General features: G+C 35.5%; 1 protein-coding gene across 4 annotated transcripts; it reads left to right on the forward strand.

Moving 5' to 3' along the window:
* Positions 1 to 27,570, forward strand: LOC139700266 (cyclin-L1-like). 4 transcript variants are annotated; one of them, XM_071598895.1, is made up of 8 exons: positions 1 to 293; positions 401 to 585; positions 3,073 to 3,193; positions 6,439 to 6,503; positions 21,193 to 21,397; positions 21,916 to 22,355; positions 25,727 to 26,170; positions 27,149 to 27,570. In XM_071598895.1, the coding sequence occupies exons 1-8, from the start codon at positions 69 to 71 to the stop codon at positions 27,378 to 27,380; spliced, it is 1,917 nt and encodes a 638-aa protein (XP_071454996.1). In that variant the 5' UTR covers positions 1 to 68; the 3' UTR covers positions 27,381 to 27,570. The 4 variants fall into 4 exon arrangements, with proteins under 4 accessions (XP_071454996.1, XP_071454997.1, XP_071454998.1 ...); XM_071598896.1 differs by having other exon boundaries at positions 25,730 to 26,170; XM_071598897.1 differs by lacking the exon at positions 1 to 293 and adding an exon at positions 1,301 to 2,016 and having other exon boundaries at positions 483 to 585.
* Positions 27,571 to 27,893: the final 323 nt, after the last annotated feature.

Genomic DNA, 27,893 nt, shown 5'->3' on the forward strand with positions numbered 1-27,893 from the left:
CGAAAGCTTCGTGTTCCGACATTTTATTTATCCAACAAGCTCTGCGAACACTTTTGTGTACCAGAGTGATGGGTACCCCCAAACTCGATAACCAAGTCTCATCGGGGTTAAAAATTGGAGCAAAACCTTATGGTAAGGTAGTTTTAACGTTAAAGAATTGTTTACTACCGGAAGAAAAGTTGTCACCGACACCGTCTCAGGTAGACGGTTTGGATCAAGGAACAGAAACAGATTTAAGAATATTGGGCTGTGAGCTCATTCAAACCGCCGGAATTCTACTTAAATTACCTCAGGTACATGTTTTATGTCTTTTGTTACTGTCTATCGTTGTGAATTAAAGTATTGTAAATAAACTCTATTACCTGTACATTGTTATCATCGCGTAATGCTTGCATTCAAGGTTGCTATGGCTACTGGCCAAGTACTTTTTCAACGATTTTATTATTCAAAGTCTTTTGTAAGACATCCAATGGAACCAACGGCGATGGGATGCGTATGTTTAGCTTCTAAAATTGAAGAAGCTCCTAGAAGAATTAGGGATGTGATAAACGTGTTTTATCATATAAAGCAAGTGAAGAATGGAAAGTAAGTATCAAAATAGTTAATTTTTAATCTTCCCTGATTTTGCAGCCTAATGTTGTGAATATTTCAAGTTCATTGCAGAAATTTGTTAGTAATTTGCATCGTGTCGTAGTTCAGGCATTCCATGGAACATAGTGACTAAAGTGTTTAAGGTTGGGTATTTTTGCAAAATGTTTTCATTGTTTCCATCTTGGATATATAAAAGTCAATTGCATTATGAACCTTTTGTCAATATGTGCGGCATGGAAATTACGCTAGTGGTTAACACAGCCGATTTTTTTAAATATATGGGTCTGAGTCATACTTTATTTTTATTGTTTATTTGTAATTTGTGTGTTCAGATGTTTTATAATTCGTATTTCAGCATTATGTGTGTACTCATTGTTACAATGAACATACTTTATTTCTTGTCACAATGGTTACCTTTTTGATTTTATTTGTATGAAGGCTTTTATAAATACTGTAATTATTGATGAACTATTATCTAAGTTGTGACTGATTTTTACTCCCTTTATAATTGAAAAAAATGAGGAGTACAGTCCTGTATTTGGGTTCACTTGTGTTTTTCAAGTTAATGTAAAGTTGGTAACTTAAAGTATGTTTGTGAGTGAGTGTGTGTGTGAGCATATCTTATCTACGTGGGTTAGCAACCAAGCCTTTGCCGCTCTTGCACAGAGGTGACACGGTGCTCAGATGTGTTTTCAATTGCTCTCCACAGATCTCGTCCGGTCGGTGGTGAATGAGTCAAAAAACTCCTCCTTCCACAATTTCTCCCTCTGTGGTGAAGCCAGCCCTCTGCTTCTCACATGAGTGAGCCGGCGAGCTCAATCCAAAAGGTTAAACATGTATACACTCATGTGGGCCCCTGCGGTATGCCCGCAAGACACCAGTCGGATGGCATACAAGTTGCCCTATTAAAGAGAAAATGAAAAAGATTGAAAGAAAGAAACGTTTTACAAAGTTTCAAAGCGACCTGTTCATTTCCCCTGCCTTTGATGAATGCACAGTTTTTTGTGTAATGCCATTGTCTTAATGAGCCAGATTTCTGCTTTCCAGGTTTTTACTAGATGATTAATTGGACTGGAAGTACTGTCATCATGATGTGATGTACAGGTAATGTTGAGACTTTCACCACCAGGGCAAGAATGCCAACTATCTCGGATGGAAGAATGGTTTGCGTGTGTTGCTTTAGTGGCTTGAATGATTGGCATCAAATTTTTGCTTCATGTGGTAAAATTCAGTCGTACGGGAAAACCAGTGATGAAAAGTCGTTGAGCTTGTTAAGAAAAATGATGCATTAATTTGCCTTAACTGCTGTTCACTTATTTTATTAAAAGTATAAGGTTGTTTCAGGATTGGCAAAAGGAAGGAAATCATTGCTGAATCTAATCATGTTGGATTGGTTATTTGTTCATTAACTCTGTGCTGATTCAGGTAACTTATTGTGATCTCTTTAAAATTCAGTCAAGACTTCCTTTTAAATTCACGACTACTCTCAAGATAAAAACTTTCTTGAGTGAAAACCTTAATATAAAGTCAGTTACTATGTTTCATTGAATGCCTTAATTTTACTCATTGTGTCACTTTATTTAACAATTAATTTAAGAGCTTGAAATGATTCTATAATTCAATTTTTCCATTTACTAAATTCATTCCCACGTATAACTATATTTATATTTGTTTTTTGCCTGGCAAGCAGTTGAGTACAGCTAGGTCATTGTTTTATACATCGCCATTGACTCGTAAATTTTCTGTGGTGTGATTTTAAATTTTATTTTAACTGTATTAATGTGAATGAGTATTTAATGGACAATTTAAATTCATGTTTTGCATAAGTTTTTTACAGAACATTTTAGAGTTCATCTCAGTGTAAGATAGGATCAATTATTTTTTGCCTCTGATTTAAGAAGAATAATTAATGGGTGTTTTCATTAATACATTTAAGCGTATGGGTGTATCCAAGTTGATATATCCTGCAATGCACTTTTTATATCTTAATAAGTGATCTAGGGGTCGTGGTAGTCCAGGGGTAGAGCATTGGACTACTACGCTGGGCCCAGGTTCGATTCCTGGGCACCCTCAACTGCTGCCAAGCTTTGTTTTCTTTTCTTCCTGGGAAATCATAACCGGCTCAGGGAAAGGAACTGGTCCCCCTACCCTAATGTGGGAATTTCACATGCTGTATCATGCTTAGTACTGGGTGAACTCTAACATCACCTACCAAACCAGACCTTCGGGTTGATTGCTGTGTTTATGGTATTTTAATAAGTGATCTAATGTGTCATGAAGTACAGTTGCATCTGTGAAGCAATGAAGGATTTCAATTAAAGATAGAATTTCCTTAAAATTGAAATCATAGTTACTAGTGGGAATAGAAATTAGGTATGTGGTCATTAAGAAGCATTCCCAGTTTCCATGAGCCTGTTATTTTGATTTTGCTCCTCTTAGCATATAGATCGACATGTGGTTCCTTTGTCTGGTATGTTTCAGGACTATTCAGCCAATGATCCTGGATCAAAACTACATAACATTAAAAACGCAGGTGATAAAGGCTGAGCGGAGAGTTCTAAAAGAGTTGGGGTTTTGTGTCCATGTCAAACACCCTCATAAGGTATTTCCATTTTACATTAAATCAATCAAATATTTTTCTTGGACCTGTTATATTTAATGCCTGATGAAATTGTTCAAAGATGTTAATTATCCACCTTTTCACATGTATCTCATGAAAGGCAATCATTCTTCATTGCATGCATTCAAATTTTATTTTATGAGACATAGGTAGGGAGGCCATAGCCTATCCCTGTGCTACCTATGGTTTCCCAGGAAGTTCTGGTACCTAAAAATTCACCCAAGCTTTTGGTACCAGAAGTTCCTGGGAAACTGTAAGTGGCACAAGGGAAGGGTCTGGCCCCCTTCCTGATGTGTGAATTTCACATGCCATTGAGCTTAGTATTGGGTGAACTCCACCATCATCTGCCCAACCAACCTCTGGGTTGATTACTGTGTTTATAGTTTTTATTACAATGCGTGCCTTCTCGGTTTGACAGTTTTGTAATGAAATATGAAACTTAATGGTTTGATTTTTGGTCATTGGATAAGAAGTCCAAGTATGTGCATGCTTTTTTGTTGTTCAAATATTTCATAGGTACTTGAATAATTATTTTGACTTCAAAAACTTGTTCGTGAACCTATCATAAGTCATCTTCGTTTGAAATCCAAGGTTTACATGATATAGTCGGTGATTAACAGCTTTACCCATTGCCATGGCTGAGTAATTTAATGTGTTAATGTCATCAACTGATGCTTTTAAGTGAGCAAGCCTGTTATTTTTATAGTTGGCTAAAGAATTTTTAAGAAATAGGGACTATTTGTCATTTTAAAATATGAGAAAGTGATTTAGCTTGGTCTTGGCTAAGGAAAAATAATTTAAGTGGGAAGTTTAAGTTCATTGACAGAATAATTTCTCATAAATAGAGTAATATAGTTAAATTATGCACAGTGCAGCTTAACTAAAGTAATAAATAAGGGTAGTCAAAAGGGAGGGATAGTTCATTATATCAGGTCCTAAAAGTTGTCTGAAGGGGGTTCTGGTGGTTGTGAACAAATTTCTCATTTTATTTCAGGTTTTAATCTAAAGTTAAGTTTTATTTTAATCTTATTTGAAGTCCGACACATGTGTAAATGTAACAAAAATAATAATTGTTGGTATTTAAATTTGAATATTCCTGTGAACATCCTGAAAGGTTGAAATTTCATTTTAAGTGAAATGAACCTGTCATTTATTTGGTATTTATTTATTTTGCATTATTCTGAAATCAGCACTTTGACCTTTTACATAGGACTATAAACATTGATATAACAATTTGACAATTACATACACTACATGCTCAATTACTTACTACAAGTCCTAGGTGGAGGAAAAACCTATAGGTGAGAATCAAACCCGCGACCTCTAGGTTGGCAGATGAGGACGTTACTCCACCGCGACTAGCATTGTTGAGCTAGATAAAGTAAAGTGTAGGGACTACTAACAGTCAAGACATGTCATTTAACAGTTACAGATTTCTGATTCTGACCTTGAAGCTTCCTTTGGGTGGAGATAAGGCTTGTATTCAAAGTCCTACAAGACCAAGCCCCAAAACTACCATGAGATGCCTGATAAGACTCTCCAATGTTCCTCAGCAAAACTTAATATGAAGAAAACATAAGTCAAATTCACCAGATGAAGTGCAAAAGAGCAGTTGAATCGCCCAAAAATGCTGCCAGTTGGTGTAAGAATGAATAACCCGGTGATGGTGCTAGATGCGGAGAAGCCATTGAACAGAATTAATTTGTAACCTGAAGCATGCTAGTAACACCGCTGTCAACTCCAAAATTTGGGACCTATCAACATAACATATATTCACAGTTTCATTTTCATGTTATCCAAATTAATAGAGGATGCTTTTGTGGTTTCATGAAAAAATTGACCTGGAAACAGCAGACATCTGAATGACTCGGAGTGGTTCTTTTAGGACATCATTTAAACGCATAAGAATTCCATTAAAGCTCTGAGAATCAAGGATGTGCTCCTCTCTGACTTCATCAGTGTAGAAGAACGTGGAACTGTGAACAGTTGTTTTCATTGCTGAAGGAAAAGTTAATTGCCAGACGGATATGAGAGAACATCTGGCACAGATCATCCTCAAATGACCACAGAATGGCTAGATGTCATTCCTGATCCTGATGATGCTGTTGCCTGGTGACTTGACTATCCTCTTAATCATGGACTCACTCCAACTCCAATAGATTTGGTTGAGCCGTTTATTCAATCACTGAACAATTTAATGCAAGCCCAGCATGTTGCTTCAGAAAGAATCGTGCTTTTGCATGCTTAGACCCTGTTATGATATCAGAAGGTGCAAACTACAGAAGATTTAATATTCCCTTATCTAAGTGTGTGTGCTGTCCTCACACTTAATGTCGGTCAAAGCTTTCATTTCATTGAGTTATATGTGCATCAGCTTGGCAAAATGATTCTCACTTTTGAGGAATACCAAACCACAACAATCCCCTCAAAGTTGTGGAATGTGAAATACCAGGAACACTTGGATTAAAGCATGTAAACCGAACAAAATGAAAAAGAACAAATGTGAATGCTATCAAAGCAGCAGTGTCGACAAAGCATGGATATCTAAAACAATCCCAGAGGTCTCAGCATGCCCTGTTCATCAACAGTAGCCAGTGGAAGCAGTTGAAATTGGAGTGCTGCACCTTGATTCACTAAAGACTCTTCGTGAAGAAGTTAGGACTGACTCACCCTCGGGGGAGAGACACCTGGGACACACGTATTGGGATGTGCAAAACAGTGTAGGCATCTGGAAAATGTTCTATTAGGCGTCTCTTATTACTCGCAATTTCATTTTTAACGATTAACTGGGCTGTGTGAAACAAACTAGAGAGTACGAATTTTAAAGGCATGAAAAAGCATAATTTTATCCTTAGCAAACAAGGTATCACAAGCAAGTTACTGGTTTATTACTCATAGGACTGATAACTGACTATATATCTGTCATATCTTGCATTATCATTGATTGTCTAACTAACTATGAGCCTGTGGCAGTGGAAAATGTGCCTTAAAAATAATGTTCTTCTTTTGTAAAAATCTTGGTAGATCTGGAAAAATGTTAATGGTTTTTATTGCGAAGTATCCTATTATTCTCAGTTCACTGGTTCAATTCAGCTGGTTTATAGCGGACATTATTAAGTACGGCTTAACCATGCAATTTAAGATATCCAACTTTATTTGGATTATGAGTAAACATTTTGTTGGCTCTTTGGGTATGATATTCAATTTCATCTTTTTATTTTTTTCAGATAATTGTCATGTATCTGCAGGTACTTAGCTTCGAGAAGCACCAGGCATTGATGCAAATAGCATGGTGAGTGTGTTGTGTTACTCTAAATTATATACTCTGATATAAATTGATCACATTAAGTGATGGACTATGCATGATACAAACTCCACCATGCATCAGTAATGGGAAATTATTTATTGTTTTTTATAATTGCATGATAATCGTCATAATATGGTGGGTGTAATAGCTGAAATCTGTTCCTGACTCAAATTCAGTTTTCATTTCAACGGTAAAATATTCTCCAGCAAGTCTCAAATACTAATTGATTTTACTCCATATTAGCTTCTGTCAAACAGTAACCTTTTCATAGATATACAGGATATTTTGCACAGGCATAATTTATCAACCTATTAGTTCTCCTCCCCAGAACACCAATTAATTTCTTTCAAGCTTAATGAGTCTGTAAATTTGGCCAATTTCCACAATAATAAACTCACACTATGTTAGGGTCCCAGGATAGAATATTTAATGGTTGGAATGAAAAGTTTTCCATTTTTTCTTTTAAAATGCCCATGTTTGAAAGGATCTTCTTCCCATAACGAAAGAACAGGGAATACAGTTCTCTATGGTAAATATAGAGGCATTCTTTCTGCAATTAATTTAGAAAGATTGGAAGATGATTGGGGAACTAATCCATAATATAGATCATGTAGTGGAAGTATTTTGTTTGGTACATGCGCTGTTTTACAGAAGTGGTATGTAAAAATTCAAGTGGATCAGAACATGAATGTCTGGTCACCCAATTTTTATGTCTCTGCAAATTTAATGTGTTATATTTTTTATTCATAATGATTGTTGAAGGATATAATGTATATATTTGAATCTCTCCTGTGACTAATTAAGTTTATTATTATTATTTTTGGATATCTACTCATTTAATACAGGAGAACATGTATTTTGTTCTTTCCTGTGTTGAAGTGCTTATGTATTAGTTATATTTTGATAGATCTACTTTTCTCCTGATCTTCCATGCATAATATGTTACACTTCGCTCGAAGAAGAACAACTGATGACTTTGATGTATGGGAATGGATTAATTCAGTTTTATAGCCGAGGTATGTGAACTAGGGGACGATTTGAGATAATTTTGTCTAGGCATTGCTAATTCTCCTATAGTAACTTTCAGTTCAAGAAGCTGCCATTTAATTGCTGTGGAATGTGAGATAAATGTAGTAAGGATAAGGAAAGTTGCATTTGTCTCTAGGGGTATTCATGTAATAAAAGGGCCATGGGTACTATGGAAGCTGATTTTGTTGGACCATTTCTCTCCTACAGAAACAGCTGCCATGGGGCGACTACTCTGCCATCATCCAATGGAATGGAACAGACACCTGCCGGAGATGATGCAATACCTTCAGTAAACAGTTTTTTAATGCCTCATCATTATATACGTTTAATGAGAGATACACGATTTGTGCATTTAACTTGCGGTAATCCCTTAGCTAATCCATACTTTAGGGCCATAGGTCTAGATTAAGCCAAATCTGGATTACCCAGGGATTTGACCCAAGTAATTTACCCAGTTTCATGACTTCTTGTGCGAGCATATTCGTTGATGATTTAATATGATGAGCAGATAGCCTCAATTGTAGAAACATCTCATTTATAGTTGATTAAATCGCATTTGAGTAAAATGAATCACAGAATGATCTCAGGAATTAGCTCAGTAACTTCAATCTAAAATGTATAATGTACAGGGTATGGCAGTTAAATCGGGACAAATGAAAATGGAAATCCTTTAACATGCAGGTAGTGGTGTCTGTCAAGAATAATAGTATTCAATGTAACCCCCTTCAGCTGCAATGACCGCCTCCAATCTTGTTATCCTGAATCGACTGCACGTAGTCTTCAAAACAGTGCTCTCCATATTTGCGAATGCTGCTACGATATTTGTGGGTAGAGATGCGACATAAGGGTGCCTCGTCTTATTGGTAACTCTTTCGACTACGCTGCAAACATAATAGTTGAGGGGGTTCAAGTCTGGGCTATTCGGGGGCCAGAACTCCTTTGATCAGAATATGTCAATGTTATCTGAAAGCCAGTTGTGGACTAAATGACTCGTAATGAGCTGGTGCCTGGTCCTGTTGAAAGACAGATTGTCTCCCAGAGGCCACAGTTGCCATCCACAGTGTCACGACATTCGTCAAAATTTGCAAATTCGCACAAAGTTACAAAAATCCTCTGGAACGCCTGAGCGTTTCCTTGCTGGGTTGGCAAAACCTTCCCCAGACTTCTCTGAAACATTATACTTACCCACAATATTGTATACAGTTAATCTGGGGTACCCGAAGAATCAAACTATTTCACTGGGCGGACACCCAGCACGAAAACTTATGATAATAGTGGCTCTTCAATTGTACTTCGTACTTGTACGTAACATCTTGGCCATTTTGAGGCTATGACAATTTACTAGATGCCTATAGCTTTCAAGAATGCTAATCATGATCTTCAATAGTACTACGATATGGCTGTAAATTCAAGTTGAAATTTGTCTGGAGATAACCACCGCACTAGTATGATAACTACTTCAGTGATATCTCCTCATTTATATGCATTAAGACAATCAATCATGTTTTTTTAATAAATGCAGGTACTTGAGAAAATTCTGCTTGTTATCTTATGTAAATTTTGGTCTTGTTGACACTACCCTCGGTCAACTCTGTTCTCAGGCATGTTCAAATTATACCATCTGAAGAAGAAAAATCTGTGTAACTTACTCATCTTGCTAAAATATTTAAGAATATTACAGCTGTTGATTATATACGTGGTAACATGATATGGTTAGTGACGATTCAATTTTGCTAGAATTAATTGAAGGTAATAGAATTCTCTGATCGATGAAGTTTGCTAAGTTAACTACTAGTTGTTGGCAGTTGAATTTTGCTGAAAGAGCGTTTGTTTCCATTCTCATAATCATTATTGTAGAAGTTAATTATTAATAATTTCATGATATAATGAGTTAAATTAACATGTTGTAAAACCACTCATGTTGAGATTATTCTTTGATGAATTTCTAGCATTAGATGACAATTTTGTCAGCATTTAAAAGCTACGTACTTATGTCGCTTCCTGTTAAATTATTCTATCTACCCAAAGTTTGTTAAAGATTGCGATGACAAATTAGATGATATAAAATTAAGGAAGTAATGGGAAGGAAAATTAACCACCAAAATCAGAAAAAAATTAATTATTGTTTTATCCATGCAAAGGTACTTTCTATATTCCATCATTGGAATATAATGCTACTTTTTGGTGATGTATGGGAAGAAGAGAGATTAGAGATTATTTTGAAAAGGCATCTTAATTTAATGTGCTTGCTTCTTTGGAGTTGCTTGCAAATTACCAGTAGAGTTCTTTAATTGATCTGACATTTAATCTATAAAATTTATGGTAGTATCCAGACCATAGAGATTTTAATCAATTTTTCACCTGGCACATCTTCTGATTCTGAAGATAATACTTTTCTCACTTCTGAATGGCAATGAGCTAATCCTTCTGCTATGTTTGTAATCCCGGATCACCTTCATCAGCATAAAGCCAGTCCTTGTAATTTTTAATAGTGAAGGATGTATATCCTGCCACCGGAAAACTTTCCTGATAATCTTCAGGAATCCTCTGTTTAAGTTTAAATCAACCATCCCTGTATACGTTTTTCCATGCATTTGCATTAGTGGATTATTTCTCCTCTCTCCAGGAATGAAACCAGTTGAACCACATATATTACACATTGTATTTTTGTAACTATTATTAATTTTTCTGTGTACCTTGCTGTCTTCACACTCATCATCACTTGATTCTTGCTTTTATAAAATTTATTCAAAAGTTTTTAGCCTTACAACCTCTTGAAAGCAGTAATTACTCTGTGATCCATCCATCTCTATCTGTCTATCCGTAATAACAAGGTCTTTTTTGTTGCAAGGCTCATGATCTTACCATTCCCTCTGGGTGATTTCTCAAAGTGGGAATGGGAGGGAATATTTTCAGTCTTGAGCTTTTTCAATATTCTTGGAATTATCAGAACTTCGGCTTGATTCGTCACAACTTTGAGAGCAAAGTGATTGTGGAACCAGTCTTGTAATTCCAGTAAATTACACCTTTGCCAAATGTTTACAAAGCACTGGGAGTTCATTCATTATTTTCCTATGAGCTTGGGGTTGTTGAATTTTTTTCCACTGCCACATTGTTCAACTTATGGTTACCATCTGTATCATTAATACAATGAAGTATGAGGGTCTATTTATATTTTCAGCTCAATGATTAAAAGACAGTAATTTATTGTTGAGAATGCCTTTATTATTCTTCAAAGTATTCTCCATGACAATCAATACCCTTTTGCATGCTCTCAAACAAATTTTTGTGACACTTTTTCCACTCCGGTTGAGGTACATGGTTTTCGAATTCCTCAACAGCTTCTTCAGGCACCGAAAAACATTGCCCCCACAATTTTGTCTGGACACACGGGAATAAAGAGAAGTCATTTGGTGCTAAATCAGGGCGGTATGGAGGGTGACCCATCAATGGGATGTTATGGCCAGTCAAGTAGGCAGTTGTTTCAGCCGACCTGGTAGAGCATGCCAATTGTCGTGATGAAGAATGATCCTTCGTTGCTGCTTCTTTTTCCATATTTCACCAGGCTTTTCTGGCAAACAAATGCTCGTTGAGAATTCATGGTTCTAAGTTGGTCAAATGGTACAGTTGCCACATGTAAATTTATTCTGAAGAAACAGGCAATTATTTGCTTGCTTCGATGTGCATGTATCACTTTTGTTGTATTTGGCTCGCCTTGGAAGACCCATGTACAGTGGATTGCTGTTTTGTTTTGCGTGCTCACACGCATAGATCCAAGATTCGTCTCTTGTGTAGATGGCTCATACAGCTTCTGATGCACCGCAATTGTATTCTTTGAGCATTTATTTGCACCAATTGACACGAGCATCTTTTTGTGTTTTTTATCAAATTATGCAGGATCCAACGCGAACAAATTTCTTCACAGCTAAATGTTCATGCAATATCTTATTGATGCTCGTCATACTAATCCCCAAGGATGCCTCAATTGCACCAAAAGTCACATGACGATCTACCCCTACTAGTTCCTGTGCAGTATTTATGTTTTCTGGCACAACAACTGATTTTGCACGACTTTTGTCGGTGAGTGAATGGCGACGGTGATGGAATTCGTAATACCTGTGTTTCATAGTGGCTAAGAACGGGCCTCCATTGCCAAAAGTGTATGTAAGTAAGTCGATTGATACACTCCTGTAATGATAGTCTTACCAAATCATCGCACGAAAGTGTTAACCAGTTAGCTCCATTTTTTTGATGCGACAAAATTTTCGAGTCACTGTAAACGATACAGGTTATGATCAAACGACAAAATATTCTGAAGAAAGTTAGCCTTCAAAGGGTCAAACTTTCAGATGGCACCTGAAGCGCTTAGATTTGTCAAGGCTCAATATATAAATAGTAACCCTCGTATGAAGATCCATTCTTGACTGAATTTTCATCCAGGAATCTTTGATTGACTTAATAAAGCTAATGTGTTTTTTTGTCATAGCTGCTTATTTTAGTCCCATTTCATTTGCATGATACGTTTGATATTATTGGAAACCATATTCAGTCATCAGCACATGTATCTTTATCTTAAATAGTTCAACTGAATCACGATTGGCCCTTGGGCATTTTTGTAACCTCCTAAACCTCCATAACCAACCACTACATTTAATGAAGTTCTTTCCTTGTTATTGGCAACTTTGGTATTAATATTAATTATTGAAGCGTACTTAACTGTAAATACTTATCCCAAATGTGGCAAATTTTGATTCACAAAAGGTCTCTGCCTTGGGCATTTGTACCCAATGTGTTGTGTGTGCAAAAATTTCAGTCTGGCAACATTAATACAGTAGTGGAATAAAAGAAAATAAATATCCTGAAAGAAGAAAATCCGACAATAAATGTTAGAACTTAGCATTACATCACAGAATTTATTTATAGTTTTTATGACGTCATGTTTGCATTGTTATTCAAGATGAAACACCATCTGTTGTTCTATAGAAAGAACAATCCTTATAAGTTTGTGCATGAATACTCAGTGATTATTTCAGTATAACGTCATCCAAAAGCCTATCCACTCAGAAAGTTATCGAAATGAAGTACAGGGAAATCCCAAAAATTCTGCTTTTGAAGGGAATTGAAAAATATGTCAAAATTTTACGCTAGGTAGAAATACTTGTATCATGCTGTAATAATGAAGCATCTTGCAGGATTATAGAAACCACATGACACAAACAAACAATTTTTTTACAAGGCCTAATAAATATAAATAAAAACAAAATGTTTAACCACTGCTTCTGGTAGGGACTTCCTTCATAGCATAAAATCCCCATTCATAACTGCTGGTGCTTCATGAAGAATTGCCTGCTTGGTTGAATTATGTTTTTTGACTTAAAGCAGTATTAATATGTTAATTAAAATAATAAAATAGCATATAAGTAATGTTCTTTAATCCTGCATATATTCTGATACCCTTCACAATATACATCATGCCTATCCTCTTCATCCCCCCAGCGTTGCTCGACTAACATTCTCTCTCCCATCACAGTTTCAGAATTCCATCACCACTCACAATGCTCAGCATCCACTTCTCTTGCATCTTGGATTTCTTCTGACTACCGTTGTCTAGTAGCTCTTCATTTTTCTACCTTTCTGTTTATTTTACTCTTTCTGTTCTTCTCCCCATTATTTCCTAAATCCCCAATCTCGGCCTATCGCCTAGCTTCAATGATGCAAGTTTTGATGCCATATAAACCATGCTCCATAATAACTAGTCCAATGTTAATATTTAATATTGATTGACATACACTTAACCAACCAAATTATTAGCAAATGATAATTTTGAACCAATGTTCATGATAAATATAAAATTAAACTGTCAGGAATGAAACATGGGAGAAAATATAATATGAACGTGGGATGGTGTTATTTTACATAATTTTTGGGTTTCAGTGATGGTCATTTATACAAATCTGTATTGATGTATTTGGTTTGCTGTCTGGACTCGTAAATGGACTGGGCCAATTCTGGGTATGTACGTTTGAGTTTTCACTGTACTGCATAAGTGTCATGGGATTGTCTTATGTCTACAATGTATTCATATTTTAGTAAATCGTAATAGTTCATAATCTGTTCACATGCAGTTACGTACTCAGTACTAGCAATGCCATTCGGTGTCTGTCTGCAATTTGATAATTTCAAAAGGTCATTTATCATTTTAGCAGATAAGTAACTAGGGCTTAATGCATCAAAATGAATTAACCCCTAATTTGTGAGGTCAACATATTGACAGAATAGTTATTATAAAGGAGTCATAATTAGCACTTTTCTAGCAAAAGTGCCTTTTATTCCAATGTTGAAGTGTTAACAGCAATGCAAATGAAAAGCAAGCATTTACACATTATCTAAAATATACATGGTAGGCCATCCAAAGAATGTGTTACAGGGCTGATAGAGATTCTTTAATAGAAAGGCAGAGTGCATTCAGTGATCCGTGCAATTAGATCAACTCCATAGAATAAAATCAGAAATTGAAAATTGATCCAACCGAATTCGACATGGGTGCTCTGTAAGGCTTATTCTTGGCTATATGTGGCTAAGGCTTATACGTGGCTATTGAAAGCTGGCAGGATGAGATTTGATGGAAAATTATTCATAGTATTGACTCTAAAATAAAACTTTGCTCAGCTATAGTTGATAGTCATATATCTATATAATATATACTTCACTCTTTTATTCTTAAAAACCATCATTTGAGTGAAAGCGTTCAATAACTCATGAGGACTATTATTGTGTAGTATTATACGTCAAAATACCTCCATAATGTGATTTTGTCTTAATTTGCTTACTCAAACATTAATGCTTAAGCTTGTTAATATTTGAGTGAGGAGAGGTTCACACAATCACTGCGGCTCTAATTTACCTGTCCATATCTCCTCTCTTATCAGGAGAATCAATTGTTGTGCGAATTGGATGTTTCCTGCCAGAACTATGACACTTGGTCATGAATATGTAAATTTGGGCTATAGCCTTGTCTTTATTTTTCCATGTTTATTACAAATTTTGAAACTTTTTCTCGATTATGGGGATTAATTAGTGATATGGATAGAGTCCTAAAACATTTGGCCTAAATCACAAAATTGAGTTCTTATGGTTGAAAATAATGGTCAGTAGATCATGTCTCTTGTGTGAAATTACGTGAGGTCGACAGCATAAAATTTGAAAGAAGGCATGTGAGCTATTGGCTGTGGATGGAAAGTTTTTTTTATTGCCTATATAAATTTGCATAACTCAGCAACATAAAATTTGATTTTAAAATACTTATTTTTAAGAAACATTGTCGAATTTGGATGTTAAGTTTGTTTTTAATCTAAAATGACAATGATGTACACAATAAAGTGCTGAAAAGGTGATTGTTATAGTCTTTGCAGTAAGTCCATTTCCGGTTTTAACTGAAAGCAACAGATATGAGTAGAAAATTCACCAGCATTAGTCACACTCTCCTGGAGTTAATTACCTTTTATGTGGTGTGGGGGGGGGGGGAATTCTAGGTTTGTTTGGGAGAAAAAACAAATTTATTTTAAACAATTTTGAGTAATTTATATGTCTGTGTAACTTTTAAATAACTTAAATGGTCTACATGTATTCAAGTGATGTATTTTCAATGTTCTAGCTGCTTTGTGGTGATTAATCAGGAAGCTTAGGTAGTAAATCTTACTGAGAAACCATAGATGGTGCAGAGAAAGTAACTGCCCCTCCCCCGTTCCCTGATGTGTGAATTTCACACGTATAGTGCTCCAGGTGGGATCTACTATAACCTATCTAACCAACCTTCGGATTGATAAATGTCATTTTATTTCAATTGAAATTTTAGATTTCTGGTTTTCTTTTGCTGAAATTGTTAGTTTCTAGTTAAATTGTAGTTGCATACTCAAACATGGCTGTGGATCATCTTGGAAAGGAAAAGATGTTTGGGGAAAAGTTATTTCAGTACTAACATTTAAATCAGTTATTTTTAATCATTAGCTCTCTAATGATATAAGAAGATATATGTAAGTAAATTAACTTAAGAATTCATAGTTCTCATTCGTGTAGTGTTTTTTCAAAATGTATTATCCGTGTAAAATTTGATATTCACCTATATATCAGGATAGTTTGTGAGTTATTTTTCATTGTTGTTTTCTCTAATATTATCTTACCATAATCATCAGTTTGTTGCAGAATAGGTTTATTTGAAATGTATTCTTTGTTTATCAAGATATGGAGAACAAACTTAAGAAATGTAAGGCATGATCTATACATTCATGCGAAGGAAAGGGAAAATATGAAGACATGGTTGAATTGAAAATCTGGTATCTACATCTGTTTGCAGTGAACTGCTCTCATTGTATTTACATTTTTTAAAACACAAGAAAGTCTGAATTGGAAAGCTGATGATATTTCATCAATTAGCAAATGACCAATGAATAGATACTCCGTCCAACTGGTTTCATCACCATAGGAGTACAAATAATGTCATAGGATATTTCAATTGGCAAATGCATTTTTACCAAGAAGTACTTGTCATGAATGACCTCGGATGTCGGTCGCCTTCTTTAAAGCTACCAAGTTATACTAAAACTACCTCATTAAATGAACTAGCACAAAGGATTTATTGTATTTTTACTCCCTTATTTGAATATGTATAAATGAGGGAATTGGCATTTTTGTAGACCACATGTTTGTCATTATTGGATACAGAATGGGCGAAGAGCAATCATTTGTAGGTCAGGGCCCATTTCAACGTCCCCCACTTTAGTCATGTTGATTCGCCGGCATCACTAGTATATTCAATTGGAAAAGTTTCCTTTATATTTCTCAGGCATTGCAGAATTGATTTATTTTCAATCCATTGAAACCAGTAAAGGACGAATCACAGATTTGGAGATGTTCATTGGTCACAATTTTCCAAAATAATCTTATTTTAACATTCCTAATTGCCTGCAATTTATTATCTACTGAAACCCAGAGCCCTTATGTCTCTGTCCTCCTCCAGGGATAAGTTTTTCAAAAACAAGCTTTCTGATGAAGTGGCCGTACACGTTTAGCATTATTATGTTGAACCTTAGTAACCATAATTGAGGTACAATTTCAACTTCCTCATAATTTAAATTATTGATAACTCTCGGGTGTTTATTTTTTTTGTATGTTAGACTTCCGAGGAATATGCCGAGTCTTTGTCCCTTATATTCTAAGTCGGTAAATTATCCTTCACTTTTTAGATTCTTAAGTAAATAGAATGTGTATGGTGAAATCAATTTTGGCTAGTGTGGTAAATATCTCCTGGATTATGCCCTAATATTAATGCTCTTTCATTCCTATTTTATGAATTGTAATTATTGTGCCCGGTAGATTATTATTAATTGTACCATCTCAGTCCGTCCATGCATTAAAATATCATTAATGTTACCGCCAAGTTCTCAGGTTTGGGTTCAGAAAACATTCTGGTGCACTTACCAAAGTTCACATTAATAAATTTCAGTGGTGCAAAATTTTGCTCAACGGCTGAGCTGTCAACATAGAGGTTTGACTATAACAAGATGAGACAGATACATTGCTTTAATATGTAATTTTCTATGTTGTATCTCTCTAAAACTGGAGAATTTAAATAAATTGTGTAAAAAGTAGATTTTAAATGTAAGAAATAAATGTTAAATCCTGCTTATGGATTGTCGAAACTTACTGAATATGTTCAAACTCACTCTTGACTTGTCTTAAACTCCTGTTGCAAACGATGTTCATCATTTGTGGATATATGACCAAATTTAAATATGTTAAGTTAGAGTTAAGGCTTACTAAGGCAAGACTTAACTGAGGATACAAGTGTCATCTCTTGTATTTTCAAAGGAAATATTGAGCGAAAGATTTTGAAAGACATTAGATAAATTTTTGTAGAATTTCAACCATGAATAATAATGCAACAATTTCAGAGTGTAAAAATCATTCGCCTTGACTGGGATACGAACCCAGATCCTTCAATATCCGGTCGAGTGCTTTAGCCACTTAAGCTATCGAGGCGTCCTCTTAAACTCTGAAATTTTGTAAAAGCACTCGACCGGATATTGAGGGATCTGGGTTTGAATCCCAGTCAAGGCGAATGATTTTTACACTCTGAAATTGTTGCATTGAAATGCACATTAGCGGATGACTCCGTTAAAAGTTACTGTTGCGGCATCTCCCGCAGTTTCTTTGGTTTATGAATAATAAATTTGTTTTTTTTTTTCAACAATTGCTGATTTTTTTAAGAAAAAAATTTGAAGAACCATAAAAAGGTTTTTTAAAAAAGTAATAATACAATTTAATGATTGTAGGGCAATCATTGGAAAAATAATTTCCCCTGGGATATCAGGGAAAGTTAAGTTCTTCACTTTGGCTTTGTTGTTATTATATTGCCGCCATTTGTTCCCTGTATGTTGCTCAATAAATTTCATGGAAGGCATTTTTTGAGTTTGCTTTACGTACATGTTGCATTCCAGTAAGAATGTGTTATGCAGTGAACATGCAAAGGAATAATTGCTTGCTGTGTTACCCTAGTTTATGATGTGACATATGCTTTTAATGTAAGTGAAAATTTGCATTTGTTTAATTTATATTTGCCATAATTAAAATTTTAATTTATTTCTGGAATAGGTATTAATATTTTTGCATTTGCATGATACAATTTTTATTTTGGATTGTTCTTGTTTGAATTAGGTACCTGTATTATAACTCTTTAAATTGTTTTAATGTGTTCAACTATTAACACATACTGAAATGTAATGAAATAATTGACTTTGTAATTCCACACACTTTATTTAAAAAACACACGACCCAGGTTTCGACATTGAACGTCATCATCAGGTGGTCCTCATAGAAGCACGCTGGCTATATATACCTTCTGCCTTTTACAGTGGTTCATGCCTTAAGAACCTGATCTCTCACACTAAAGACAAAGTCCCCGAAAACGAGAGGAGTGGAGTGTATGAGTTAAAGTGCTCGGATTGTAGCACAAAGTATATTGGACAAACAGGACGGAAATTTAAAGAAAGGATTAAAGAACACCAAACATGTGTAAAAAATAAGAACATAACATCCCTCTTTGCAAAACACCTCATCGAAAGTGATCACAAAAGTGACTTTGTGACAAAAATTATTCATTTTGAAGAAAAAGGTCAAAGGCTCGATGCTTTGGAGCAGTTAGAAATTTTGAAATGTGTCCGTTGGAAAGATGATCTTGCCAACGAAATTTTGTATCCCTCCCACTCCCCACTCCTAGACCTACCACTCTTCTAAATCAAAAAAATGTAATTCTCTTTTCTTCCCAGCTACATTGTAACCTTTTTTACCCCTCCGACCTCCCTCTCTGACCAACCCCCCCTCCTATGATCAGAAGGTATATATAGCCAGCGTGCTTCTATGAGGACCACCTGATGATGACGTTCAACGTCGAAGCCTGGGTCGTGTGTTTTTAAATAAAGTGTGTGGAATTACAAAGTCAATTATTTCATTACATTTCAATATGTTATGCAAATTCCACAAAGTTACGCCTGAGACAACAAATTTTATTAACACATAATTCAGTGTATCAATGTTTTTCCAATAATTGATTTGAACACATTTCTGTTTTTAAGGCTTTTGCTCAAATTATCTATGATGTCGAAATGCAGAACTTAGTCCTTTTATAATTGCAGTTACTTGGTTTAGTAGCTAAGTGATCCCTTGGATCCTTGTAAGATGCAAATATATGTAGGTCCTTGTGACAACAGGGGAAATCTGTACCACATGAGGTCAACCAGGGAATCATGGAATCATATTAAAGTGTTATATACTTTCCCAGGAATTGCGCTGACAATAAATATTTTTAAATAATAGTATAAATTTCATTCTTTAAATTTTAGCTTTATTGTAATTGGGTCTTCTTTTTTGTGAAGTGCAGTTTAACATTAGTATAGAAACCTAATTATTTTATTGAATTGCATTGGATTCACATTGCTTAATTGAGCATGAGCTTTTTGAAATTAAGAAGTAATTATACATGCCCTTCAGGATTTAAGACTGGGTGATGTGCCAATCATGTGATCAACGTTTTTAGTTGAAGTAAGGTTAAATGATACAATACTTATGTAAGAAATACTTTTCCAAGAAAATCATTTCCCAATTTCAGGGAAATGTCTCGTTACAGGGATAAACCTAAAATATAACTGATGTACATTGCAGTGGATAAAAAAAATTTGGAATTGCATCATTGTGTGGCATATTAAAACATATGGTGTGGCTATTAAATATGAAAAGTAGAACAATCATTAGTGATATCGATATTTAATGATTGTATCCTGCTTGCAGTAGGTATTATCAAGTACTCATCTCAACATTAAACCAGTCAAAGCGGTGCAGTAATCATTCAAAGTGTAATATTTATTTTGCTTTCTTCTTCTTATTTGTTCTCAATAGATTAGTTATAGATGCAGGGTTATATTGATCAGGGGCTGAACTTATAAGCAACTTATCACAAGGAAACTACAAAATTCATGTTGAGAGTTAGACATACTCTTTTTGTGAGTGTAGAGGTGTGGATGGAGTAATAGGTGTTGACTTTCAGCTCCATGGTCTATTCAAGGAAACCAAATAAATTTCCAGGGAAAATGCTGACAGTTTCTGAGCAGCAGGTCTTTCATTCGTCTTAGTGCCATCATTTCAGTTTTCTGCTCTTCATTCAAATTTGTGTGGTCGAATTGTTTTCCAGGATTATGCTTGTTATTTATTTTGCATTATCTTCATTTTTGGTATATTTAAGAATTTAGAAATTCTTCTCTGAAAAATGATTATTAGAAGTATTCCAAATCTCTAACATTGGCACCGAACTATTTCAATTTTAGCAATTTATTTTGGACTTTGAATTATTTTGTGGTGTTGAATTTTCAAATATTTAATTTCACCAATGCAAAGTAAAGTTAACTGGCAAAAATTATGATGAAAATGAAACTTATTTTGCCAATTGATTGAAGTAAAAACAAAAAATGAACAGAATTGAATCTTCATTGCAATTCCTCTAATATAGGCAGTCGTCAACCTAACTGCCATGATAATCAGCTAAGCCATGGCCACGTAATGGTGATGACTATGTCAAGAGTTGAGATTCTGCCGGCACAATTTTTGTGAACTTGGGAAAGCAGATGCCTACATTTCCACCATTAACTTTTGTTCAATCGAAAATATCGTCATTGTGGTTCTTGACATCAACTGTACAGTGTCCCCATTTGCAAAGAGAAAGAAGAAGTAATTATAAAAATGATCCCCAGAAATTATAATTATAGGGTGAGGATTGAGTCTGGTTACTAGCACCTTCAAGGTTCAGTTTTCATGAAAATTTGAACAACTTGGGAGGTTAAAATTTAGAAATAACTAGAAAAGGATGTTTTTTATTACTTTTTATATTAATGGCTTAAGCAAGGTGAGGTTGTAAGAGAAGAAAGAAATCTAAGACGTCTAGCTTTTATTGTTATATTTTCCCTGTGTCCGAATAAGCTTTGCCATTATCTATTTTTACTCATCCCTTTAGATTGAATAACAGTATGTATTTTTTTCTTTTGCAGTTGTTTATTTAATATTAAATAGCCATATTGTTTTCTTCTTTCATCTCATTTAGGAATTACATGAATGATTCTCTTCGCACGGATGTCTTTGTACGATATCAACCCGAGACTGTGGCTTGTGCTTGTATATACTTAACTGCACGTCGCTTACGGATCTCTCTTCCTAAGAGTCCCCCCTGGTATGCAGTTTTTAGAGTAAAAGAGTCTGATATTCAAGATGTCTGCAAAACTATTCTTCGCCTTTACAAAAGGCCAAAGGTGATTATCTTATTATTTTTCTAAGTATATTTTCGTGATTGTGTTGGTAACATTCATATCTACTCAGAAACTGTAGTTTCCAATGCCATCTTGGGGTGTTGCATACTTTTGTTTTTCTAATAAGGGATCTGAGTGTAAGCAAATTTTGTCATAGTTCCAGTGAGCATGCATGGATTTTCACGTGTACAGGAAATAATATATTCTATTTCGGCGGAGAACGTCGATCCAAAAGTATAAAATTGCATTTAGTTATCAATTTAAATTCCCAGCTTCAGAATTACCATTTATTACTATGGCAAAAATATTTGAGTTGAGTTTGAGTGCATTATTTCTTCACCAAAATTTTTTACGGCATGCCCTTGTGGCATAGAATAGAAAGGTACTCACTGTGGGGGATACATTTTGTATCAATTTGATTTCATAATATATAAATTACTCCAAGCTCTAAAATGGTGACCAGTTTAAAGTGATCATATTATTTTGACATTGGCTACTTATGAATTGTTTTATTTGTGCAGCCTAATGCAGAGGAGCTTGAACGACGTGTGGAAGAGCTCATGAAGCAGTACCAAGAAGCTCGTATTAAGGCAAGGACAGCTGGTACTGCCACACCAGGAGGCGGCGAAAGCCCAGCTTCTTCCTCAAGAGCATCTTCCCCCGTGCCTTCAGCCCCCGGACCAATAGCTGTGACAGCGACCACCACCTCCACATCATCAACCAATCACAATAGTCTCCCTCCACCTGCTGTTACTTTGACATCTATTCCTAGCAATAATTCTTCCTCCCTTTTGGTTAAGTCTTCAACCTCGTCCTCTCGAAGCAACAGCCATTATGGAGCCCATGAGGGTAGCCATCATAGTAGTCACCGACATCGAAGGAGTAGGCGCAGTTCAACTTCCCCGAGCAAAAAGAGTAGCAGTCGGGGTGAATCACCTCAACGCTGGAGTAATTACTCGAGGTCAGCATATTTTTTTACTGTCATATGTGTGTACATAATACCCCGCTAGCCACTGCAAGGGTGTGTGGCGGGGGGTGTTGGGTCACCGCCTGTAAAAGGGAACAAAACCACTTGCAAAATCAACAAATTCATGCAAACCTATATCCGTAGTAGCATAGCGTGCTACTAGATTTTGGAAAGTAAGGAGGTGAAATTTCACCTTCAACATAAGGTTTGTCATCTTTGTGTTCAAGATGTCGTTGTTAAATGTACTAAATTAGACTCCCGGGCTATTTCATTCAAATATTAAATTTTGATGGTTTAATTGTTCCCGTAATGGCACATATTAGGCTTTGTAGTGAGTAGCTTCACTTGTTCTTTGTCTCTTCTTTCCAGTTAAGTAACTTAAAGTCGATTAGAAATAAGTCATCCAAATTGATCTTGCATGGTGTGTGTTTACATCTGCCCTATTGAGTTAACATTTTTTCAGAATGGATTCTTTGCATAGGTTGCAGTCCATATTTTTATGGTGCAGCAGTCGTTCCCTAATGGTCGTGTCACCTGATGGCGATAAGAGTGGTGCACTCTGGTATCAGTACTATTACTAGGGTGGAATTGCCACGTTGAAAAAGATTGAAATAAATGTGATTATGGAATGGGATTTTACAATTGTTAACTTTAATCCTAAATTATGATTAGTTTGTAAATAAAGGAGGTTACATTACTTGTCAATTATGTCAAAACCTACTCACTTTGGCTTGAGTAGGAAGTATGGGTTGAGTGGTAGAGCTTTTTGTCATCTGACTACACTGTTCCTTATCATTACTTGATGCTCGTCTTCTGATCGTAAATTGTGGACACTTCAAGGCCTCCTTTATCTTTATAGTCTTCAACCAAGTATCCCAATTGTAGGACTTAGGACCAGAGAGGAACTTTTTTATATTTTAAAGCATCAGGATATTTGTTTGATCTACCAATTTTAATGGTGAGCAGTAACTGCGAAATTACCTATAGCAAACCAAACCAGAGGATGTTGAAAATTGCTTTCTAATCTCCACACTATTAGAAATGATACTTCTTGGCATATTAATGTACTTTGTTTTGTTATCCATCAAATATGATAATTGAGCAAAGTAATTTTGCTCATTTGGAAAACTACATTAATTATATTTTTCTACCCATTTTGAAATAAGATTGAGTGTAAGACTTTTGTCTTACTTATGGGTAAATTAATCTTCGGTTGATGGTTTTATTGATGAGTGCTTTCCTTGTATAAATGTATGTATCATCCTAATAGCTGTTAAGTTTTCTTTCACAGAATTACTGGAATATTTTTCAACATATCATGAATAATTTTGTACGGTCCAAAACTTTCTTCCTAATGATTCTTGGAAGAAATTTGAAGCTCCAATGGTAAAGCAAAGGCTGAAGATAGACCTCAGACCTGCCAATGCATTCTGGTTGAAAAAATAATTGCTGGTGCACTGAAACAATAATCAATACTCTAGTTTCCATTTGGTGAAGCTGAAGATGTTTGTCATGAGGTGGTGTGAATTTTATTTACCTCCATGAAAGCTATACCCTTCCTCACCCCGCCATGTATCCAAGTTCCAAGTAACTAAATACTTATAAGGCCTATGTAAACCTTTTTCTCCTACCATCTGATATGTAAAATGCATTAGCTCAGATTTTATGTATGGGTAATAGTATGTGAATCCAATCCCTCATGGGTGTTAAAAGAAATGAAACACTAAATAAGAATGCAATGGCAAAAATATAAATTCAAATAAGAGAAGCTATTAAAGTCAGCATCCATATCAGTGGTAGAACATTGGTAACTTTCCATAGGCCTAAAAATATCCCTGCTTATGGCTTACAATAATGGCCATGGCCATAAATAATTATGAATAAGCCACGCTTACATACTTCCTATGTTTTTAGCAATGCAACAATTTCAGAGTGTAAAAATCATTTGTGACCCTGGTCAAGGATAATCATTTTCATGCTCTGAAATTATCTACATCTACATAATACCCCGCAAGCCAACGCAAGGGTGTGTGGTGGGGGGGGGGGGTGTTCGGTCCCCAACCGTAAAAAGGAACAATACCTCATGCCAAACAACAACATGGAAAATTACAGCCACAGCAGCGCACATCCTCATGCCAAAATCCCTTTATCCGACACTCATGCAAATGCACATGCCATAAACCAACAAAAACTGCACCCCAGGATGCAGTACGAAAGCCATCCAACAACATGCAAGCCAGGACACAACAAGCAAGAATGCGAAACTCCACCACCACATGAACATGCAATTATTGTATTTGTTGGAAGAGTAGTTCTCACCCTTAAAATAAAGAGATATACTGAAAACAAGTTGGTGACCATGGATTCTTCTCGTTTGCTAGTCATCACTAATTGACCTTGAAGAAATGAGAAAAAGATAACCTGATGAATTTCCAGCTGTTGAACACCATTATGCTTTGTTATGTGGATGGTACATTTGTTGTTTCAACTACCTCGAAAAGAAGGTCTGCAAATTCATGATCATCTGAGTAGCATGCATGAAAGATCAAGGTCATGAGAGAAATCAAAGGTGGTTTCTTACCTTTCAGGGATGTTAGTCAGGGGAAGTCAAGACCACTTCTGGGCATTGTGTTTTTCAGATGGAAACTCACTCTAATCGCTGTTGAAAATCCTTTCCCAAATCAGCCCTGACAGGAGAGTACTGTGTCATGAAGACACTTGTACCAAGTCAGGTGAAGCATAGGGAGCACAAAAGTGTGTCTGAGGCACGGTATTCATTTGCTGCCGTCGTTCCATTGCATTTCATGACCTGAGGCACAAGATGCTCTTCTAATTCATCCATTTAATTGTGAAGGAAGTTTATTATAACCTCAGCTGTGTGTGGAAAAGACTCTTAATCACTGGCAAATGATAAGGGACTGCTGACAAAAATTTTCTGAAGTAATGTAAACGGTGGTTAATGGCTATTTAGATGAAACATACATAAAGCACCAAATTGATTGATTCAGCTGGTGATGACGTTTGCAGTAAGAAGCACGTTTTGTTGAGTTTTATAATTATAATCGATAGGCAGCAGAAAAACCTGAAAATATTATTCAGTGAAAAGGTTTAAGCTTCTTAGAAACATGAGTAAACTGCACTCTTGAAGTGTTAGTAAAATCTTTTTTATGCGTAAGTATAATTCATGATCTTAATTGAAAAAATTGCATCTTGTAAGAAATTAATTCCTTGTTAAAATACCCGTCACTTGCTTGAATAATGTAGCGCATAGATTTCTTTTTTAATGGCCTTGATTTGGCCGGTGTGGTGTAAGTGCTTTCCATTTGTGACTTGAATTACAAAATTCTGATTTAATTTTCCTTCAGCAGCAACAAGAACAATCACAATAACTCCTCATCTGGTGATCGGCATGGAGGGAGGGATAGGAGCAGGAGTAACTCATTAAGTCGGAGTCCTCCTCCAACCTTACCTCCTCCACCTGTGCCAGCATCTTCTGTTGTTGTCACTGAAAATTCTTCATCTTTACGACGAAGAAGAAACAAATCATCCAGAAAGTCAAGGCGCTCAAGTTCCGGCTCTCCATCAGCATCGGGTCAAACTAGGTCAAGGTCCCGATCTCGTGAGCGATCTAGAAAGAAAACATCTTCTCGATCCAAATCATCTCGTCGTAGTTATTCCAGAAGTGTGTCACCTCAGCCATTAGGGACCCAGTCCTCAACACTATCATCCCAGAATTCAGGGTTGACATCCCAAAGCCAATTATCAAATATGAGTTCCATGAGGCAAAGTAGTAGCAGAAATAGAGAAAGGTTAGTAATCTATTTTATTGCTTTGAATTGCACCGTTCTCTCACTGTAAATAATGAGATTAATTTGCTTATTGATGTAGAAAGAAATGGTCAAAAGTATAACGATGGAGAATTTCTGAAGCTTTCCTCTTAACTTCTTTAATCTGTTGCCGTAGCACATTTTGACTGCAGAATTTTGATAATGAAGTTGTTCATGGTACACAAAGATTGCAATGCGATTCATCCTCTGGGAAAAGATTAGACCCTATTCCAAAAAACTGAAAATGGTTCCAAGCACTATGGGGAAAGATTTTGTTTTTTTTTCTATCCTGCATTTGTGCTTTTCAGCGGAAAACAGAATGTTTGCTTCCATCTTTTATGTGTATATATCGCATTGCCTGTAACTTTGCCCATAAGATCTATGTGCATATCAGCCATGTACTCACTTAATATACAAATCATACCTTTATTTCCTCTTTCTTTGGCGGCAAAAGTGTTGAATTCAAAATGCACTTATTAAAACAAATTTTCTAGTTCCAAATCAGAACTTTTAAATGATTTGTACTTAATTTTGTGCCATATTTTATATTTGCTATCAATTTAAATGAATAAGAAAAATATGCCCAGAGCGTACAGGGTTTAATTGTATATTAAGGGTAAATTTAAATGTAGATTTCAGTTTTATCATCATGTTGTTGAATCTTTTATTATTATAAACAAAGGTATTGGTCACTCAGCTTACCGCATTATTGAGTTTACAGATGAATTGCTAAGTTAAATTATTTTGGTAATTTATATTATTCAACTCAATTTATGTTGATTTTTATAGTAGTTATTAAATTTGCTAAGCCATCAGGCTCATTTCAAAAGGCAAAGATCCATATTGATATAATTTTGGTTGGATTTTTGTTTGGTACTTTTTCTGGTGAAAGGAATATAGGTATGCATTGCCTCTTAATGAATTTGTGGATCATTGCTAATATTTTAGTTTTCATTGCAGGAGTGAAAAAGTGCGATACAGATCAAGGTCAAGGTCACATGAGCGTGATCGAAGTAGAGATGACCGCTTCTATGACCACTATGATAAGAGTTTATCTTCGGCGATTGGAGGAGTTAAAATGAGCAGTACAGGAAAGCATCATCACCGTGATGTGGATGATGATTACCTTTCATCGTCTTTAAGATCGACTTCAAATAGTGGTCGGTCCTCAACTAAAGAATCAAGAAGATGAGATTGGCGGGAGTGGGCATTTATGATATAACCCACAGAAAAACTTTGGTGATGTGTTCAGTGACAACTTAGGACATGGAAATGACTGAAGTGTACAGTGAAACAGCCTTTTTTAAAAAATTGTAAATGAACTTTATATAATAAGCAGAAAATAAAGGTATAAATGTTTTTTTCCTTTGTTCATACCTTGATGAAGTTTATTATTTTCATTATCAGCATTGCCACTTGATAGTTAATTCTTGGAAGGTCAAAATTGTCTCAAATATTCCTATGTTTTTGAAAATATTTTGAGAAAAATATAGGTGGACTGGGTATTTTTGCAATCAAAATAGGTGTAGCCAAGTTGTTTGAAGACTTTCGTTCATATTGACTCAGGAATTGCACATTTTGTGACTTAGCCGCAAGTGCACAAAAGTTTTTATAGTCCCGTACAAGCAAGAAATGGCTAGACTTATGATCTAAAATATTAACTCTCTAAAACTGAGCTTTTTAGTGGGAAACTTCTTTCATGGTT

Source organism: Hetaerina americana, unplaced genomic scaffold, assembly GCF_022747635.1.
Source record: "Hetaerina americana unplaced genomic scaffold, ioHetAmer1.1.p SCAF_10, whole genome shotgun sequence".
Classification (NCBI taxonomy): domain Eukaryota; kingdom Metazoa; phylum Arthropoda; class Insecta; order Odonata; family Calopterygidae; genus Hetaerina; species Hetaerina americana.

Bases quoted from the DNA above. Each gene is read 5' to 3' on its own strand.
- LOC139700266 (XM_071598895.1), top strand. From the start codon at position 69: ATGGGTACCCCCAAACTCGATAACCAAGTCTCATCGGGGTTAAAAATT. The intron at 294-400 runs GTACATGTTTTA...CTTGCATTCAAG, and splicing joins TTCTACTTAAATTACCTCAG to GTTGCTATGGCTACTGGCCA. The intron at 22,356-25,726 runs GTCAGCATATTT...ATTTTCCTTCAG, and splicing joins CGCTGGAGTAATTACTCGAG to CAGCAACAAGAACAATCACA.